Below are 19,060 nucleotides of genomic sequence, written 5' to 3' on the forward strand. Positions count from 1 at the left end.
GCCATGATGGGATGGATCAAGTCACTGGACACTATCCCTTTCACTCCCCCGCACCATGCTTTATCATCTGTCTCTCCCTTCTCCCACGGCTAAGATACTGAACCTCAGTCTCCACAAACTGAAACAAAGCCAAGATTGCAGTACTATACCCAAACCCAAGACAATCAGTGCTCCGGATGAGCCATAATAAACCTCATCTCCGGCGCTTATTACACTCAGAAGATCCATGCAAATACATTTGGGTTGATGGAAAAACCTCTCCTAGACCATCTTCAGGACCTGCACTTAAGATATTTGAAGGACAATGACAAAATGATGAGACAGAAGTCCTCTGAGTAGCAACTGCCCCATCCCCATTTCCTGGCAGGCGGGGTTAACATAAACCAATAAAATATGCAAATTAGCTATTGCAAGTACACAGCAATAACGTAATGGTTTAAAAATCAACAAGGCTTCAGTGAGTCACAAGTCATCTGCCTCACTGATTCCAGGAGGACCTGAGCATGACTGACTTCCTCTGGATCAGTGCTGTTCAGTTTCCATATTTTATCTGGAACATGGTGTGTCAGGTAACGTTGATGGAAGGACAAGGATTGTGGCATGGTGAAACAGTAGTAGTACAGATGTTACAAAGGGCAATCCAGATGGTCTGGGTGAAACTTTTGAAAAACAACTTAGAGCATTTATTCTAGCCAGTATAGTGTAGTATTGGACTGGGGCTGGGAGACCCGGGTTCTAGTCCCCGCTTGGCCAGGAAGCTCACTGGGTGGCTTTGGGCCAGTCACTGACTCCCAGCCTAACCGACCTCATAGGGTTGTTGTGAGGATAAAACGGAGAGGAGGGGGGCCATGTAAGCTGCCTTGGATTCCTTACAAGAGGGGGAAAGGCAGGATATAGATGCAATAATAATACATTTCCATCTGTTTTTCATTAATTGATGATGATTCAACCCTCTACTGCTTAATTTTAAAGGGGTATCATGTACTTCTAATTGCATGGTTATTTCATTATGTTTTATTATTGTATTTTATGAAATATTGTATACTTCCTTGAAGGGGCAATTGTGCCTTAAAAGGTGGTATCTAAATCAGGCAATTAATTATTAAACAGTATCAATGAGGGAGTGAGAAGGGAGTATTTTGGGATGCATAAGGAGCCCCCCCCCTTGAGCACTCAAAGCATTTGATGATGGCGACTGCCCATTTTTTTCAAATTTCAATATCCATGGAGGATTGTAACATTTTTTTAAAATGTTCTTTTTAATGAAAGCTGCTATTCCCAATATTCTAAAATCTCTACTAGTATCAGATCCCACCATGAATTTTCATGCAGGAGACAAATATCCCAGACACCAGATACATGCATTGCTACAGGATGATGTGAAAAAAGAAGAAACACAATTTTCAGCTTGCATAGATAGCTGGATGCTTCTGGGCACTGAGAGCTCTCAGAGGTTAAGCACAAGGAAGAAGTAATCCACCACTGCCTGATTGTAATAGAGTGCAAAGCTGGTGGGATGACCCTGTAAGGTGTTTCCAAGGCAGCACTGGGGCTGGTACTTTGCCTCCATTTCCAGAACTAGAGGAGGTCAAAAGGGAGGGACTGCGGGGGCAGGAGACTCTTTGGAGGAGGAGGTTTGAAAGCTGCCTGATGCTCATTGTTCCTTTAGTGGCAGTGGGAGCATTTCATGGGCAATTAGTGCTAAGTATTAACAGAGGCAACAGCAGCAGGTAAAAGGGAGTATCTCTGGAGGGGCCATTTTGCAAACTGGGAGGTGTTATTTTGGGTGGCAAAGCTCTGAGTGGGAGGACGTTTAGAACAGCCTTCCCAAACTGGGACCTTCCAGGCATGTTGGACTACAACTTGCATCATCCCCAGCCAGCACAGCATTGTAGTCCAACACTTCTGGAGGGTGCAAGGTTGGGGGAGGCTGGTTTTGAACCTCTGTTCACCAGCAGCTGCTTTCAGGTTCACACTGTCAACACTGGGGTGAGGGCACTCTTCCTCAAGAGCAGGGATGGGTGAAAATTGTGTTCAGCTCTTTTTAAAAACTAAATAATGAAATAAATAAGATCTTACCAAAATTTGCAAATTTCTTCATAAACAAGATCAAAAGAACTTGAATTAGAAATAAAGAGAAAAAGAATATGGGATGGGAGAAAAGCAAGACAGACATGTTTGTCCAACCCTCCTCAAGAGGGAGACTGCGGGAGCCACATCAAGCCGCTCTGACTGGCACAGAATTCCTTTGCCTCCCCCTCCCACACCTTTTGACCACCATTCCCTCCCACCCACTAATATCTTTCCTAGCTATTCCTGGTGGCAGATGGTGGCTCCGTTGCAGCCACTGTAGTTTCAGATGTAGTTCCCATACACAATTTCAAAAGAAAAGGCTGACAGCCTTGCCCTGTTCAAGTGCACTATGTGCTGTGACCATGTGCGCGCGCACATGTGAAGTCACTGTGCACATGCCCAGGGTCTCAGTAAAACATGGCAGGGAAATTGAGATGCCACCAACAGCAAAGGGCTGCAGACCCAGGAGGGAAATTATTGTTCCTGGGTTGCCGGACAATTTAAGCAATTGCTCCCTTCAGTGTGCCAGGCCAGTGCATGAATCTGTCTTAGGCAGACCGTGGGCTTAACTCCCACAATCTTTTCTGCTTTGGATGGCAGGGGCGCTGCAAGGCCTCAGGTAGGGGCCCTTTTAGCCCTGCTACCTGAGAAGGATCCTATAACCAGAAATGGACACATTCCACCCCTTTTTGTGCAAAGACAAAGCTGGAAGTAGAGATTAAGCAGAAAGCCAAACTACATTCAATGAGTTAAATGAGACTTTGCAGGGCTTCGTTTTTTAAAAATTGAGACTTTGCAGGCATGTGTGCATGCGTGTGTGTGTGTGTATGTGTTAAAATATGTAAATAGCATCTACAAGGGGGTGTTGATAATTCAATAAACAAAAACCTTTCAGTTTGGCGTGTTTGTTGAGGGCCTTCCACGATCACTCAAGCTCCAAAAATGCCAGGAAATTGTGGCTGTTAAGGGTCATGCCCTGAACAGATGCCTTATGTAGGCAACATGCATATCTGGTATAGCATCCTATGCTGTGGTTAGTTCCAGCTTCCCTACTACCTTGGAGCTGGATGGCTGTCAGTGGCAGAGGGGTGGACCTAAGTCCCAGGTTTGTCCATTCGCTGGAATAGACATATGAAAGTTCTACGCAACTGAAGCTATCATGCACCTGAAGCTACCATTCCAAGTTACAAGTACCCAACTGGCAACTAATACCTTAGAACAATTGCATAGGAGGGGGCAATTTAACCTTTGCAGGACCTGCTATGGTTCTGAGGAACACCGATCCTTGGAAATGGCTATTCACATTGGATGGAAATCCCTCGTTGGTGCTAATAGGAGCAATCCTCCCAAGGCCAATCACAGCTTAAGAGGAGCACTTTACTTCAGGACCAACACAGGGGAAGAAAGAGGTAAATTCACCCACCCTTGCCAGCCGTGGTCGCCATAATTATGCTCCAAGCAGATGCCATTTGCATTTTTAAAAGTATATTAAATGCAAATATACATTTGATGTATCTTTACTTTGGCCCAGACAGAAACTTGAAATAAGGCTTGAGTGCTAACTCAACACCCATGTTTTCAATTGTGCTATCCAGTGTTAAAAGGGGGAGACAGAACAGCATGGTTGGGGATGCCCCCTAAGAAGCCCACGTGGCAACCCTAACTTGGGCTTGTTGGATAGCCCTCACCCGTTGCCCTTACTGCAAGCTCCATGACATCCAGAGACAGCCCATTGTGACCCCATATGTGGCCAGCACTAGAAGATAAATCCAGAATAAGAGCTTGTCCAGCTCGTACGAGAGAGCAAGCCAGTTGCCTTCCTCTTTTGCAGCCCCGTCCAGTGCACGGAGGTGGGAGCTGATGGGGAGGAGCTCTCTGAGGATCTTCTCTGTTGGAAGTGTGGTCATTCCAGCCTGTTGGCCTTCCATGCCCAAGTCTTCCCTTGTCAGTTGGATCTCTGCAGGAAGGAAAAAGCACCTTCAGAATGGTGGGATGTTGGACCCCAAGTTCTGGTGTTATGAGAGAGGAGAAAAACGTTATTTCTACCCACTTTCTCCACACCGTGCATAATTTTATAACCCCTGATCCCGCCTTCCCTTACTCTTTTGCCTTCCAAACCTGCAACGTAATTGGCTTTTTCGACTGTGGTCTTGGTAGCTTTGGAATATTCATCAATGCTCTTGCGAGAGCAAGAAGTGAAGAGCTTCTTCCGAGTTTGGTCTTCACCCAAGTGGAGGAACTTGATGAGTAAGATGGATTTGGATAGGCTGAGGACCAACAAAGCCATGCAGATGGTGAAGAAGACACCTGGGAAGAGAACAAGGGGCTCTTTGTGAACAATTGACACAGATAGTGGCTTCTCTGATGATAGCCACAAGGCATGATCACCTGTCCAGAGAGTCCCCAGTCCATCAGGTATGGAGAAGAGGTGCCAGCAGCTTCAACCCAGAGCATCTGTCAGCAGGGCTGAGGTGCCACCAAGGCAGCTAGAGAAACCAGCTGTCCTGATCCTTGCTGCTCCATACTGCCACCCTGGCAATGGCGGGAGGGTACACTGCAGTGTGTCAGCTTGGCCAGATCAGCTGATCTGGGGAGCCAGCCAATAAAAACCCTGCTGGTCCTATATAACTGCTGCCTCTGAGCAACTCACCTAGAGCAGCTGTTTTGCAGAGTCTTGATGCCTGGCCTCTAGTTCTGCTGTCTTTCAGAATTTGGCTATCCCCCTGCCTGCACTGATATAAGTCACGTGCTTCCAGTCCTTTGGACCTATAGTTGCTGCCTCTGGGACTTGAGCGCTCGTCTGTTCTGGACAGTGTTACCTGCCTCTGGTTGTTTTGAGGGCTGCTTCTGGAATTTGCCCTGGGCCTGCCCTGGACTGGGCTACTTGCCTCTGGCCCGTGGACTGACAACTAGTCCCACCCACCACAGACCTGAACATGTCGGCTTGGGGATGCGATCCCACTGGGCCATGACACAGAGACAAAGGGGGGAACTCCTCATTAACCTGTCAGAGGAAGCTGCTGAGTTATCAGGCTCAGGTACTGGGAGGGCAGATTGTTGAGGAAGGGCCAGTTAACCCATCTGCCATCCATGGCTCTTTGCTCTCTTGAAGGTCTCTGTTAGAGTAGGTAGAAGGTGCAATTCATAATTTTCAATGGTGCAGCAGTGCAGGATCCGAGCCAGAGTGCCTGCTCTTTAGATCCCTTGCAGGCTCAGTTGAGGAGCAGCATTCCAGCAGTCCTCAGGCCCTGCATAAGGACAGAAGGACTTGGTTTGGCTTAGACTTTGGCCTTCTTGACATAAGCACCCAGCAGTATAACATCGCTCCCACATAGCAAAATCCCAGGTTAGAAGGGCCTGTGGATAACCCAGCTACACAGGTGAGGCTGATCACACTCGGCTTTCCCACACAACCACCACCCTCCATCCTAGTGGGCTGGCCCTGGCCACATGGTTGCATTGTATATATACTACACATCCCTGCAGTGTGGGAATGTGGAATGAAACAGCAGCTCACACACTGCTGGATTCTTGCACAAAGGGGGCTTTGTCAGGGCAACTGCTGCTGCCCCTGGGGCTCTCTGGCTCTCTGGTCTAATTATCCTTGAGGTGGTGAATGTGTGTCTGGGTTTACCACTTCAGAATGCAGGAGGGAGCCCATATAATAGAAAGCGCCCAACTCAAAAGCAAACAAACAAAAGCCCTACAATTTCCTGCACGTAGAAAACTAGTGTCTCACAGAGATGGGTAGATTAAAATCCTTCTTCCTAACATGCTAGTTTTCTATGAGCAGGGCTTTTCTTTTCTTTTGCATGGAGGAGGATTCAGTCGTGAGTCCTGTCTGAAGTGGTACTGCCCAGACACCATATGGTTGTCACTCAATGAGAACAAGACTCTGTTGCCTGCTTTCCACTCTTTGATACTGCATCCTGTTTTCTCCTCTATGCCCAGCACTCTACAGGCCCCCTGCGTGACTGAAACAGGACAGCCACACAAACTCCAAGGGCCAACATTCTGAAGCATTGTGGAACATTCTCCTAAAGGGATTGCCCATGGCGTAAAGCCCCCTTTGGCCAAGGCTGCCACTACAGGTGGGCATGTTTGTCAGCCATGGCAGGTTGGGTTGTCCTGTGCCTGCAAGAAGAATTGTTTCTGCTATGGATTCTCTTGGTGCAACAAAGCTGCAGTTACCGTCCACTCCTGCCATCCTAGATGTGGAGGACAGCAGCTAACTGTGCTACAAATCAAGATGTCCTAAGTCTGAATCTTGCTTCTGCCACGGTGGCCTTAGGCGAACCACAATCCTCCGCCTTGATTCCATTACCTGCAATATGAGTATAATACTCTACTTTTCATCATAGTTGTAGTGGTCACCACATTATGTATGTGAAGCAATCCGAACCTTTGAACGCACTGTAAAATCACCTATTATTAATTAATAATAGCAGTAGAGCTATCCTGGTTGTACTCACTGATCAGAGGAGTACCAGTTCCAGTAGCGGGCAGCTCATCTGACATGTTGACTTTGAAGAGTGTGTAGCCCACCAGCACGCTGGTTTTGAATGTTATTCTTGTTACTGAGTTCAGGGGCAGGTAGAAGCTGCCCAGGTCCACAGCTACCAAGATGATGCTGGGAATTAGCAAGCTGACCACGTAGAGCAGGGGACGTCTGCAAATAACAACCTGGGGGAATTGGATGCGAAAAGTGTAGTAGACATGAATGCAACCTCAGTTATAACAAACTGTTTTGTACTGCATCAGGGAAATAGTCTATCCAACCCAGAATTTTCTAAACGGACTCAGTGGGCCATGCTGGCAACATCAGTTTTGATAAAAATGTGAGAGGAGCTCTGCTGGTTCAGACCAAAGGTCCATCAAGTCCAGCATCCAGCTGTGGCCAGCCAGATACTTCCGAAAAGTCCTCTCCTGCTATTTGACGCTAACCACTGACACAGACAGGCATATTGCCTCTGAACATGCACTGACCATTCTATGGTAAATTGCTGACACATGTTTCCTAAAGCTCCTAGTGAAGTTGCTCCAGGCAGTTCCGTGTTTCCACCGCCTTCCTGGCCAGCTTCCTGCCTGGAGCTGTCCATGGTCCTGAATTGCCATCTGCCATTGTCTTCCTGGCCAAATCCTTCCCATCCTGTCTAATAGGCAAGCAAACTCATTGCCTTTAAATTCCCCAGCAAAAGGAAGAAAGCAAAAGAGGAGGAGGAGAGCAGTTTCAATTTAGCTGCATGTACCATTAGACACCCTTCAGGTGTTAGCAATATTATGCCACCATTTCATTATCCATTAACGCCAGGTAATAATAAGTACACAAAAGGTATTTGCAGCCCATCGGTGGTAATGAAGGGAATCAATCTCACTTGGTGCCCATTCAGCAGCTGCATGCTGGAGACGGGATATTACCCAAGGTTAGGTGCCAACAGTATCATCGTCAAAGGATCCCACCGGCACTCAATCTTGCATAGCTGCCTTCGTGACCGAAGCAGAGGCGGAAGTTCAGCCACAGGTTGCCTTCTCTCTCCCTGCTCATTTCTTCAGCAAAGAAGCCCCAAAGATTGTGGAGCTTGTAAAGAAAGGGGGGAGATGGGTAGCGTGTGCCAGTGCTCCCAGTCTTTCAGCTGATATGCGAGAGGCACTTATTGCCTCACAATTGCACGTCTGCAGCCTCAATGTATGTGCAAATTAGTGCGAGGCTAAGCCCCGTGATTCTCCTATATGTTTTTGGTAAAAACACCCCAAATCTTTGCTGGCTGGGAATGTTAAGAATGCTTGTCTTGCCTTCAGTATGAGGTGGCTGAGGATTTTGCCTCTTGTCTTCTTCCCTTTCTTTTTCTTTTTTTAAGCAAGCACTGGTGGCTCTCTGCAGCCTGGATGCACCTTTGGGGCAGAATGCCCCATAGGAATTGCATAACATCATGATATAGGATCATTCCCAGGGACATTCAGTGGGGCAGGGTAAGGATGGCTGCTCCCATTCCCCCTCCCCCAGATTTGTTATTGTGAAAAGAGGAGAAAAAAACTGTGGTTGCCTCATATTTAAAGGTAAGACAACAATTTTTAAAGTCACCCTCCACCACAAAATACCCCCCACATTTCATGAGGGAGGAACGTTCCTGCAAAAGTGAGGAGAGGATATATTATGCACAGCTTGAGTGTAAATATCATGTGCAGATGTTTATCCAGAGGTGGGCTGAAGATAGATCAAGATCTACTGAGAGAACACCCCCCCAATACATGCTAATTTATTCTTAGAATCCCTGAGCTGCAGCAATCCAGACATAGATTTGTACTTGTATATTCAGGTCACCCCAGTGTATGACTCATGGGGTGCAGTAGGTAATTGGCTCCTCCCCCTAAGGCATCATTTTGCATCTAGGTCCAACCCCCTGAGCGACTATTTTGCACCTGGCTCCCATTGGTGGATCTTGAAGTTCTAATAAAAGCAACAACAAAGTATATATCGTGAACCTGAAGGTCTCCCCACACCTAGTATCAAGCATACACCTGGCTCCTTGATACATCCATAAACTGCAAGCATGCAAATTTGGCTTTAAGTTTGTGGATATGCCAGGAGCTAATATGCATATTACTTATTCAGAGCACTTATTTGTACATATTGGAGGCATGCAACTGATTTGCAGGTTCTCACAGGTCAACAACAAGAGCAGGTTCATAATCTACATGTAAACCAGATATTCTAAAATGGGGATTGACAGATATCTGGTCAACCATCTTCATTTCCAGGCTTCACCCTTCTCCTCTTACTGACAACCAGAAATCCAGACACGACAACATGCTTTGGCCTGCTTGGAGGTCTGCTGCATCTTTGGGAACTGAGAAGGAAGTAGCCAGCTGTCTAGACCCCAGCTAAGCTCTGGAGAAGACCAAAGAAACTCAATCAGCCACACGCACGCACACACACACACATCTGCCTTGGGGTCTGCTCCATGAAGAGCATGTGCTTCCATTGCCTCCCATCCTGCAGATGCTGCCTTTGGCATGATTCCCTTTAAATGCTCTCTGTTATTCTCTCCGACATTAATAAAGTTTGCAGGCTGATATCTTTAAAATTAATGAGGTGTTTGCTCCGAATCAAGAAGCTCATCAAAACGAAAAGCACATCCCCCCCCCACCTCCCTCCAGTGAATGGCATGGACAAATTAGCTCCTTCCCTCTGTGCGCCTCAAGAAGAACCTGATAAGGCTTTAGAGGCCTGCACAAGTTTTGTACAATGAAACACACTCATTTGCCAGCTGTGATTCTGACTTTTACCCACAAAACAAACAAATGCCTCCCCCATTAACCAGCTGGATCTTCTTGATTGGGGGTGAAGCGGGGAGAGAGATTTGAAAACAGTCCCTGCCCTGCCCCTATCAATGTTATTAGTGTCCAGGATTAATTACTTTCAATGTGGTGTTTACATCATGTGACTGGCCCAAAGACACCTGGTAAGCTTCATGGCCAAGTGGGGACTTGAACGCAGGTCTCCTCAGTGCCAGGACTCACTCTAAGCACTACACCACACTGTCTCTCACGTAAACCTCACTAAAGGTAAACCTTTTCAGATGTAAGAGTGAAGAATACTTCCACTTTTATTTGGTGTGGGGAGGAAGTGTGTAATTTATTTATTATGAGTTTGGGAAAGCTCTTGGGCTAAGAAAATCAAGTGAGGCTGCATGTATGACCAAAACAAACTGAAAGGATCACAGGAGACTGGGAGTCAAATGACAAACTGCAGGTTCCATGCAAGACCCCATAAAATATATTAAAAAGAAAGTATTGAAAAGCAAAGTACATTTTAAAGACTTTGCTAGGTATAAATGAAAAGCAGCAATCTAAAATATCATGTAAAAAGCTGGCAACAGTAAACTTTTAGACATTTTAAAAAGTCCATTGAAAAAGGCTGTGCTGTAACCTTTCCTCCCAAATGACCTGGGTGACCAAGAACAAGAAACAAGGACTAGAACAACAGGAAAAGGGGGCACTAATAGATGCAATTAATGCAAGGGAAAGGGAGACAAGGACTGGAAGGGGGCAAGGTCACTGGGTTACAATAGAAAACAATGTTTCCAATACTCACGTGAAACCGAATCTGGGCAAAACCTCCAGATTGAGTTTGCAGGATAAATCGCTCAGAGAGCACGGAAACCAGCTCCCATTCTCCATTGTTCAGAAACAGCTGCTGGTCACCTGTGATCTCCTCATAGCTCCTCCAGAAAGCAAGATCCATATCCTGAACTGAGAAGGACACAAAGAAAGGCCTTTGGAAACAACAACAGATGAGTTGCAGGTACAGAAACATAGGAATCTGCCTTCTATTGAGTCAGACCCTGGGTCCATCTAGCCCAGTATTGTCAACGCTGACTGGCAGCAATAGCTCTCCAGGGTTTCAGGCAGGAGTTTTTCCTTCTCTACCTGGAGATGCGGGAAATCAAATCTTCTGCATGCAAAGCAGGTGCTCTACTACTTTTAAAGAGTTATCTATATAGACTCTATCTTTGGAAGACAATCTTACTTGATCACGAGTGCTCGCCGTGGTGGGGGCTCTACCACTGAGCCAAACTCACGTTAAGCCCTGGGGTAAATGGAATGTTTGCCAGCAACTTGGAGAACTCAGAGGAGGGAAAGGACTCAGACGGTCTGGGAGTTAGTTGCTGTGATGGCGAGAAGCTGGACCTTGCATGCCTGCAAGGTGCATCTCTCAGTTCTCTACCTGTCAGACCCAACTAGGGTCCTGTGTAGTGATGCCAATGTGAGGCAAGGTGAAGGCAATCTGTAGCCAGTACAAGAGCAGAGACTCCACATTGCTAAGAAAAGCAATGAAGCCTGATAATGCTCAGGCTCTGAGTTCAGGACCCACATAGGGCTTGAGAAGGGACACTCCCAAGGTACCACAAGTCCCACCTTACCTGTGTGCAAGGCACTATTGAAGGTCAGGCTGCAGTTCTGGGTGTCAAATGGGAAGGCATACATTTCCAGGCTGCACGCCAACACCACTTGCATGGGTTTGTAGTTTTTGATCATGCCAGTGGCATTTAAGTAAACAAATGGGAGATCAGGGGATCTGCTGGCATCCACGCTACTCCAGGGAGGGAGTGGGAGAGAAAGAGAGAGAACAGCTTGACACAGCAGAGGGGCAGTCTAAGAAGTGTTGCATGTTACCTGGAACTCTTATTTTTCCTTGCTAGCTCTAGAATCTCTTTTGTTCCAGGCATGAGTGGCCTTTGCAAGTTCAGGGCTGAGAATGTTGGCCTCAGCAGAACCAGGCTCAGGCAAGAGCAAGCAGGATCAGGTCCAAGGAAAGGGGTGAGGCAGAGCTGTGCCTGAAAACCCCAGAAAACAAAGGCAAGAGCTGGGGGACAAGTGAGACTGGAAAGGTATTCAGAGGGAGAGTCAGGCTTAGGGGACAAGGTTCACAAGAGTGTGCATGGTACAGGAAAACAAACAGGCACAAAAGGTGTGTTTAGGGAGAAATCATTGGCTCTGATGGACAGTGCAGTTCTGAGGAAAGCAGAACAGCCTGTCAGAAATCTCTTCTAGCTTCCTTTTGCAGAGGCTGCTGAGAAACTTGCCAATGAAGCTAAATGAATACCAGCTCTGTTTCTTTCTTGAACAGCTAGCACCGGAGTGGGCAACGTCTGGTCCTTCAGATGTTTTGGCCTAGAACTTCCATTGATCCTAGCAAGTATAACCAATGGTGAGGAATAATCAGAGTTGTAAGCCCAAACATCTGGAGGGCCACAAGTTGCCCACCCCTGAGCTAGCAGGACTGCAAAGTAACTCCAGGTCACTTGGTATTTCTCAGCAAAGTACCTTTGCAAGAATAGAATAAAAGAAATCTGGTGTGTGTGAACTGAAGAAGGCACAGGCTGAAACATTTTGCTTTAAGATTTTAACTTTTCTGTGTTAGTCACAATCGCACACACATACGTGTCTGTGTGTTCATGTGGACTTTGGCTGCAAAGACATCTTCTTCCTTAGTTTGTTCATTAAATTTGTATCCCATCATTCTATACTAGGCCCCCAAAATGGCTAATAATAATAATAAAAAACATACTTTTATAATACAACAAAATACAATTAAAAATGATACCACAACATCCTAAACTTATGAAGAACATCAGAAACTGCATCCTTGGGAGGAATACACATCACAGGTGGATGAGACCTTGAGTAACCATCAGCCCAACCCAACCTGGTCTAAACTTACGATTCCCCAATGATAATATCCGGAACCCAAATGGAGTTGATGGGCAAAGAGATTTCTTGGATCCCATCATAACCACTGGAATTCCAAATGAGATACTCATCCCTCCAAATCTGCAAAGGAAAGATAAGTTTATTTAACTCAGTTCTAAAACATGAAAGGTGAATTCATTGTGGTGGAAGCTGAGTGCAATCTGTTCAGTTCTTGGTTAAAGAAGTAGAGAAAGCTGGGGATGTAGTCACAAGTCTGGGGAGGCTATGATTATGTTGGACTCGGGTGTGCACTAATTCTGCCAGAGGGATGCGGAAATGCTTGTACTGATCCTTTCCTTGAACAATTTTTTTGTCTTATATAATTTAATATTCCCATGCTCTCTCCTCTGCAGGAATCTGGCCCTGGTGAGGCTGCTGTTTATTCCTCATCACTCCATGAAAGTGGAGTAAAACATTATTAATTAAATGGTAGGGAAGGGAAAATTCAAGGCTATGTGGGAGTACAGCAAAGTTTCTTGTCCTCCACAATGGTTCTTGTTCATCTGCCTTACCTGTCGATACCAGATGCTCATTGTTAGCTTCTGATTCTGGGCATCCTACAGGGGAAGAAAACATGAATTACAGAAATCATGCAACAATGGCACTAATAACAATGCACCAAGAGATTGTAAAGCAGGGGCAGAGGGCACATCTGGCAATTTGAGAAACTGTCCTGGCTGCCATCGGAGGCCTGGTAAAGGACAACTAACCTGCTCAAAAGACTAAGAACAAGACACAGGTGGGATCTGAGCCCCAACACACTAGACAACTCCTTTGAAACCAGTTTTTTCAGCACCAACAGAAACTTATTTTACATCAATCCCAGCTGCCAGTAAGAAAATACGTTTATATACAAAAGTAGGAGGGTAGAACACCTTGCTGGGCTCCAAGAAAGGTATCCAGGGGCACATTGGTGCCTGTGGGCACCACTTTGCCTACCCCTGTTGTAAAGGGATATGGAAATTATAAACATTGCTGTTCTGCCTGGAGAGGCTGTACTGTCTGTTATCACACAGGACATTTTCATGTGGCTTCCAACTACCCCCACCCCGCAAATTGTAAATTCAAACAGTGGGGCCCAGATGGAGCTGGATCTTCCTAGGTGTTCTAATTAAACTCCCTGTGTCAGGACACAAACACACAACCGTTGTTGAACTCTGAACTCAAACAAAGTCAGACAGGGAGGCAACCTATGTGTCCTCACCCATCTCAGGCCAAGGGATGGAACTGCACGATGACCAGCCAGAAGAGCAAGGAAGTCTTTTAACAGTAATATACTAGAGCAGGTGGGAATTCCTGACCCTTGCCAAGGCTTCTGGATCAGATCTGCATGCTGGTTTCAGGTTGGCAGAAGCTGGGTCTGGCACCCACTTGGGTAAAAAAAAAAGGGGGGGGGAGGCACAGACACAATTGTCCAGAACTGGATGGAAGATTCTCTGCCATTCCAGCTCCATCATCTCTGGCTGTCCTTTCTGCTGCCATTTTGTTGATCCTCGACTCTCAGGTATCCAAGTCTGTCCGATGCTCCTTACAGTAAATTACCATTGATGAAATGGTATGCTACCGGCATTTGGACCTGTAAACGAATCACCCGTCTCTCTCTCTCTCTCTCTTTCATCCACCCTAATTAGTTTCTCTGACATTAATCAGGTTGCTAAGAATAATGCAAAATCCTTTCAAATGCAGGGCTTAAACACAGAGCAGTATACCTGATGGTTCCCTACTGGAAGGCTCAAAATTTGGCAAGTACTGGCTCCTCTTAGACAATGACAGAACAACCTTAGTATACTCCAGTTATGCCAAGAGGGCAGAGGAGATACACCCCTTGCAGGCTGGTGGAATGGCCACTATATCCTATGAGCATGCGTCATCTTGCATATTCGGATCAGTAGTATGTATACACACACGTACAGATACACACATATATATTGGCAAAAAACCATGAAAAACCATTTATCCCAATATGGGAAGTGGCTGTACCTCAACATCAGAAGAGCCCTGCTGGATCAGACCAAGGGTCATCTAGTCCAGCATTTTGTTCACGCAGTGGCCAACCAGCTGTCAACCAGGAACTCACAAGCAGGGCATGAGCGCAACAGCACCCTCCAGCCCATGTTGCCCAGCAACTGGTGAATGGAGGCTCACTGCCTCTGGTACTGGAGGTAGCACATGGCCATCAGGACTAGTAGCCATTGATAGCCTTCTCCTCCAGGAATTTGTCCAACCCCCTTTTAAAGCCATCCAAATTGGTGGCCATCACTACGTCTTGTGGAAGTAAATTCCATAGTTTAACTCTGCACTGTGCGAAGAAGCCCCTCCTTTTATCTGTCCTGAATCTCCCACCAATCAGCTTCATGGGATGACCCCAGGTTCTAGTATTTTGAGAGAGGGAGAAAAGTGTCTCCCTATCCACATTCTCCACACCATGCATATTTTTGTACACTTCTATCATGTCTCCCCTTACCCTCCTTTTTTCCAAGCGAAACAATCCCAGCTGTTGTAACTTTCTCTCATAGGGGAGATGCTCCAGCCCCTTGATCATCTGAGTTGCCCTTTTCTGCACTTTTTCCAGCTCAACTTTTTGGACATCTAAAATCCTAAGCCAGATTTGCGTCCACTGTATTAGAGACAACTTACCACCAAGAACATGGCTGAGCAGCTTCAACTTAGGAACTCTTGACCTCAAAGAGAACGCTCCCTAGTGTAGGGATGTTTGATGAATTCAGCATATTTGTTAGAATTATGCAGAGGGAGAGCGGAATTCCACATCCCATTTCCTTAACCACAACCTCTTTTGTATATATGACTGATTTTTCCCTCCTTGCCTAGCCACTGCCTTTGCTGGAAAGCATCTTGCTTTTGGCAGCCCTATGCTTGTTGATGTTTCCTCCATTCACCTTAATCTTCCTAGTACCAGAGTGGGGAAAAGGAAGTCTGAAAGTGAAACTTGAATCCCTTCTTCATTTCTCTCCATGCCAGCTGGCCAATATAATTGTTTCTCTTGTTGTGTTGTGCACAACTTTTCCTTCCCTCTCCATTTGTGTGTGCATGTACAGATCCCTTCTATCTTGCTTGTTAAAAGCAAAGGATATTTGGGAGAATTGGAATTCATTAGTCTTCCTAACATAGGGAGCCTACTTAGTCTTAAATTGGTGGTTAGCAAACATACAGATAATTCCTCCACATTCTTATTTATCTTCCCCCAGTTCGGCATCCTGTTGGAACAGATGCCTTGGCGTCTGTCTGGGAGGCTCTAGTCAGTGGAGTGGAATACGAAGGTACATGGAATTCGGCATTGACAAAACTCAATCTAAACAAATTGGAGCTCTTTCTCCGTTGACTAGATTATCTGTCTAATCAGATTTCCCCAAGGCCCTCCTAATAACTGGAGATTCTCAGACTGCTCCTGCCTTTTATGTGCGTGAAACAGGAGGCAAAAGATCAACAAAAGGAGTCGTAGGCGGCAGCGAGGATGGGGCGAGAGCTCTTCATGCGCTGCAATGGCAGCCGAATGGTTTGTCTATTAGCACATGCACCTGCCAAGGCCTCGGCTGCCTCAGCGCTGTTTTAGAGCCTGCCACTTCTGGCAACGGTGATTACACAGCCAAATCTCTTCTCTGATCACTGGGTGGTACAAATATGGTTATCGTCAGTGAAAGTTCATTATGCTAAAAAAAGAATAAGATAACCCCTCCCTTCCAGCGCAATGGTAAGCACTGTCCCTTGCATCTGGGCCTTGCTGCGCCACCAAGCTCTCACCTTACTTGCACGCGTTCGATGGGCAGAAGATAGTGGATCCGGAATATCATATGGACATATGACGTTGTTCCATATGGAGTCAGGCCACTGGTCCATTTAGCCCAGTTTTGCCTACCCCGGCTGACAGCAGCTCTCCAAGGCTCAGGCAGAGGTCCTCCATATTACTTGCCACCTGACCATGGCAGGGGTTGAACTTGAGACCTTGTGTGTGCAAAGCATGTGCTCTGCCACAGAACAATGGTCCTTCCCCAACAGACAGTTACATCTGTCTGTGTTTTTATCTTTTGTTCTTCCGAGCATGTGTAAAGCACCCATTAAGTTTAAGTCTTAAACTGAATCAGGGTGTAGCATTAGAGTCCAGGACTTAATATTGAAACATATGGAACATTAACAAAGATGAAAATGCCCCTAAGCATGTGCAGAGTGCTCTTCTTTCACTACCGCAGAGTCACAACCTGCTGCCACACATTGTTGTTGTTGTTCAGTCGTTCAGTCGTGTCCGACTCTTCGTGACCCCATGGACCATAGCACGCCAGGCCTTCCTGTCCTGCGCTCTCTCCCGGAGCGTGCTCAAGTTCATATTCATTGCATCGGTGATGCTATCTAGCCATCTCATCCTCTGCCGTCCCCTTCTCCTTTTGCCTTCAGTCTTTCCCAGCATCAGGGTCTTTTCCAGAGAGTTTTCTCTTCGCATTAGGTGGCCAAAATATTTGAGCTTCAGCTTCAATATCTGTCCTTCCAATGAGAACTCAGGGTTGATTTCCTTTAGGATGGACTGATTTGACCCCCTTGCAGTCCAGGGGACTCGTAAGAGTCTTCTCCAGCACCACAGTTCGAAAGCATCAATTCTTCGGCACTCAGCCTTCCTTATAGCCCAGCTCTCACAGCCATACATTACTACTGGGAAAACCATAGCTTTGATTAGACGGACCTTTGTCGGCAAGGTGATGTCTCTGCTTCTTACTATGCTGTCTAGGTTGGCCATAGCTTTCCTCCCAAGGAGCAAGCGTCTTTTAATTTCATGGCTACAGTCACCGTCTGCGGTGATCATGGAGCCCAAGAAAATAAAATCTGTCACTGCTTCCATTTCTTCCCCTTCCATATGCCAGGAAGTGATGGGGCCAGATGCCATGATCTTAGTTTTGTTAATGTTGAGTTTCAAACCAGCTTTTGCACTCTCCTCTTTCACCCTCAACAAGAGGCTCTTGAGATCCTCTTCGCTTTCTGCCATTAGGGTGGTATCGTCTGCATATCGGAGGTTGTTGATAATTCTCCTGGCAATCTTAATTCCGACCTGTGATTCATCCAACCCGGCATTTCTCATGATGTACTCTGCATATAAATTAAATAAGCAGGGTGACAATATGCAGCCTTGTCGTACCTCTTTCCCAATTTTGAACCACTCAGTTGTTCCATGTCTGGTTCTTACTGTTGCTTCTTGACCCTCGTACAGGTTTCTCAGGAGACAGGTAAGGTGGTCTGGTACTCCCATCACTTTAAGAATTTGCCACAGTTTGTTGTGATCCACACAATCAAAGGCTTTAGTGTAGTCAATGAAGCAGAAATAGACGTTTTTCTGGAATTCTCTTGCTTTCTCCATGATCCAGCGAATGTTGGCGATTTGATCTCTAGTTCCTCTGCCTCTTCGAAACCCAGCTTGTACTTCCGGTAGTTCTCGGTTCGCATACTGCTGAAGCCTAGCTTGTAGGATTTTGAGCATCACCTTGCTGGCATGTGAAATGAGTGCAATTGTGCGGTAGTTTGAACACTCTTTGGCGTTGCCCTTCTTTGGAATTGGAATGTAAACTGACCTTTTCCAGTCTTGCGGCCATTGTTGAGTGTTCCAAATGTGTTGGCATATTGAGTGCAGCACTTTAACAACATCATCTTTTAGGATTTTAAATAGCTCAGCTGGAATACTGTCATCTCCGCTAGCTTTGTTGTTACTAATGCTTCCTAAGGCCCACTTGACTTCACTCTCTAGGATGTCCGGCTCAAGTTCAGTGACCGCACTATCATGGCTATCAGGGACATTCAGGTCTTTCCTGTATAGTTCTTCTGTGTATTCTTTCCACCTCTTCTTAATCTCATCTCCTTCTGTTAGGTCCCTGCCTTCTTCGTCCTTTATCATGCCCATCTTTGCACAAAACGTTCCCTTGAGATCTCTGATTTTCTTGAAGAGATCTCTAGTCTTTCCCATTCTGTTGTTTCCCTCAATTTCTTTGCATTGTTCATTTAAGAAGGCCTTCTTGTCTCTCCTTGCTATTCTCTGGAACTCTGCATTCAGTTGGATAGATCTTCCCCTTTCTCCCTTGCTTTTCGCTTCCCTTCTTTCCTCAGCTACTTGTAAAGCCTCATCAGACAGCCACTTGGCTCTCTTGCATTTCTTTTTCTTTGGGATGGATTGAGTTGCTGCCTCCTGAACAATGTTACGGACCTCCGTCCATAATTCCTCAGGCACTCTGTCTATCAGGTCTAATCCCTTAAATCTATTCCTCACCTCCACTGTATATTCATAAGGGATATGATTTAGGTCATACCTGAATGGTTTAGTAGTTTTCCCTACGTTCTTCAATTTAAGCCGAAATTTTTCAAGAAGAAGCTCATGATCTGAGCCACAGTCCGCTCCAGGTCTTGTTTTTACTGACTGTATAGAGCTTCTCCATCTTTGGCTGCAAAGGACCTAATCAATCTGATTTCGATATTGACCATCTGGTGATGTCCATGTGGAGAGTCGCCTCTTGTGCTGTTGGAAAAGAGTGTTTGCTATGATCAGCGTGTTCTCTTGGCAAAACTCTATTAGCTTTTGTCCTGCTTCATTTTGTACACCAAGGCCATGCCTGCCTGTTATCCCGGTGATTTCTTGACTTCCTTCTTTAGCATTCCAATCCCCTATGATGAAGAGGACATCTTTTTTTGGTGCTAGTTCTAGAAGGTGTTGTAGGTCTTCATAGAACCGATCAACCTCAGCTTC

General features: G+C 46.0%; 1 protein-coding gene across 1 annotated transcript in view; it reads right to left on the reverse strand.

Moving 5' to 3' along the window:
• Positions 1-1,447: 1,447 nt before the first annotated feature.
• HTR3B (5-hydroxytryptamine receptor 3B) overlaps positions 1,448-19,060 on the reverse strand; it is a 45,984-nt gene continuing 28,371 nt past the window's right edge. The window contains exons 3-10 of the mRNA XM_084807225.1: positions 12,840-12,884; positions 12,299-12,408; positions 10,998-11,167; positions 10,169-10,326; positions 6,546-6,756; positions 4,192-4,380; positions 3,890-4,030; positions 1,448-1,578 (exon numbers count right to left, since the gene is read on the reverse strand). Coding sequence (XP_084663351.1) covers positions 1,448-1,578; positions 3,890-4,030; positions 4,192-4,380; positions 6,546-6,756; positions 10,169-10,326; positions 10,998-11,167; positions 12,299-12,408; positions 12,840-12,884 — 1,155 coding nt within the window. The remainder of the gene's footprint in view (positions 1,579-3,889; positions 4,031-4,191; positions 4,381-6,545; positions 6,757-10,168; positions 10,327-10,997; positions 11,168-12,298; positions 12,409-12,839; positions 12,885-19,060) is intronic.

The sequence above is a fragment of the Heloderma suspectum genome, chromosome 6 (genome assembly GCF_057233095.1).
Source record: "Heloderma suspectum isolate Gila_16-S chromosome 6, 16-S_ref, whole genome shotgun sequence".
NCBI classification, from domain to species: Eukaryota; Metazoa; Chordata; class Lepidosauria; order Squamata; family Helodermatidae; genus Heloderma; species Heloderma suspectum.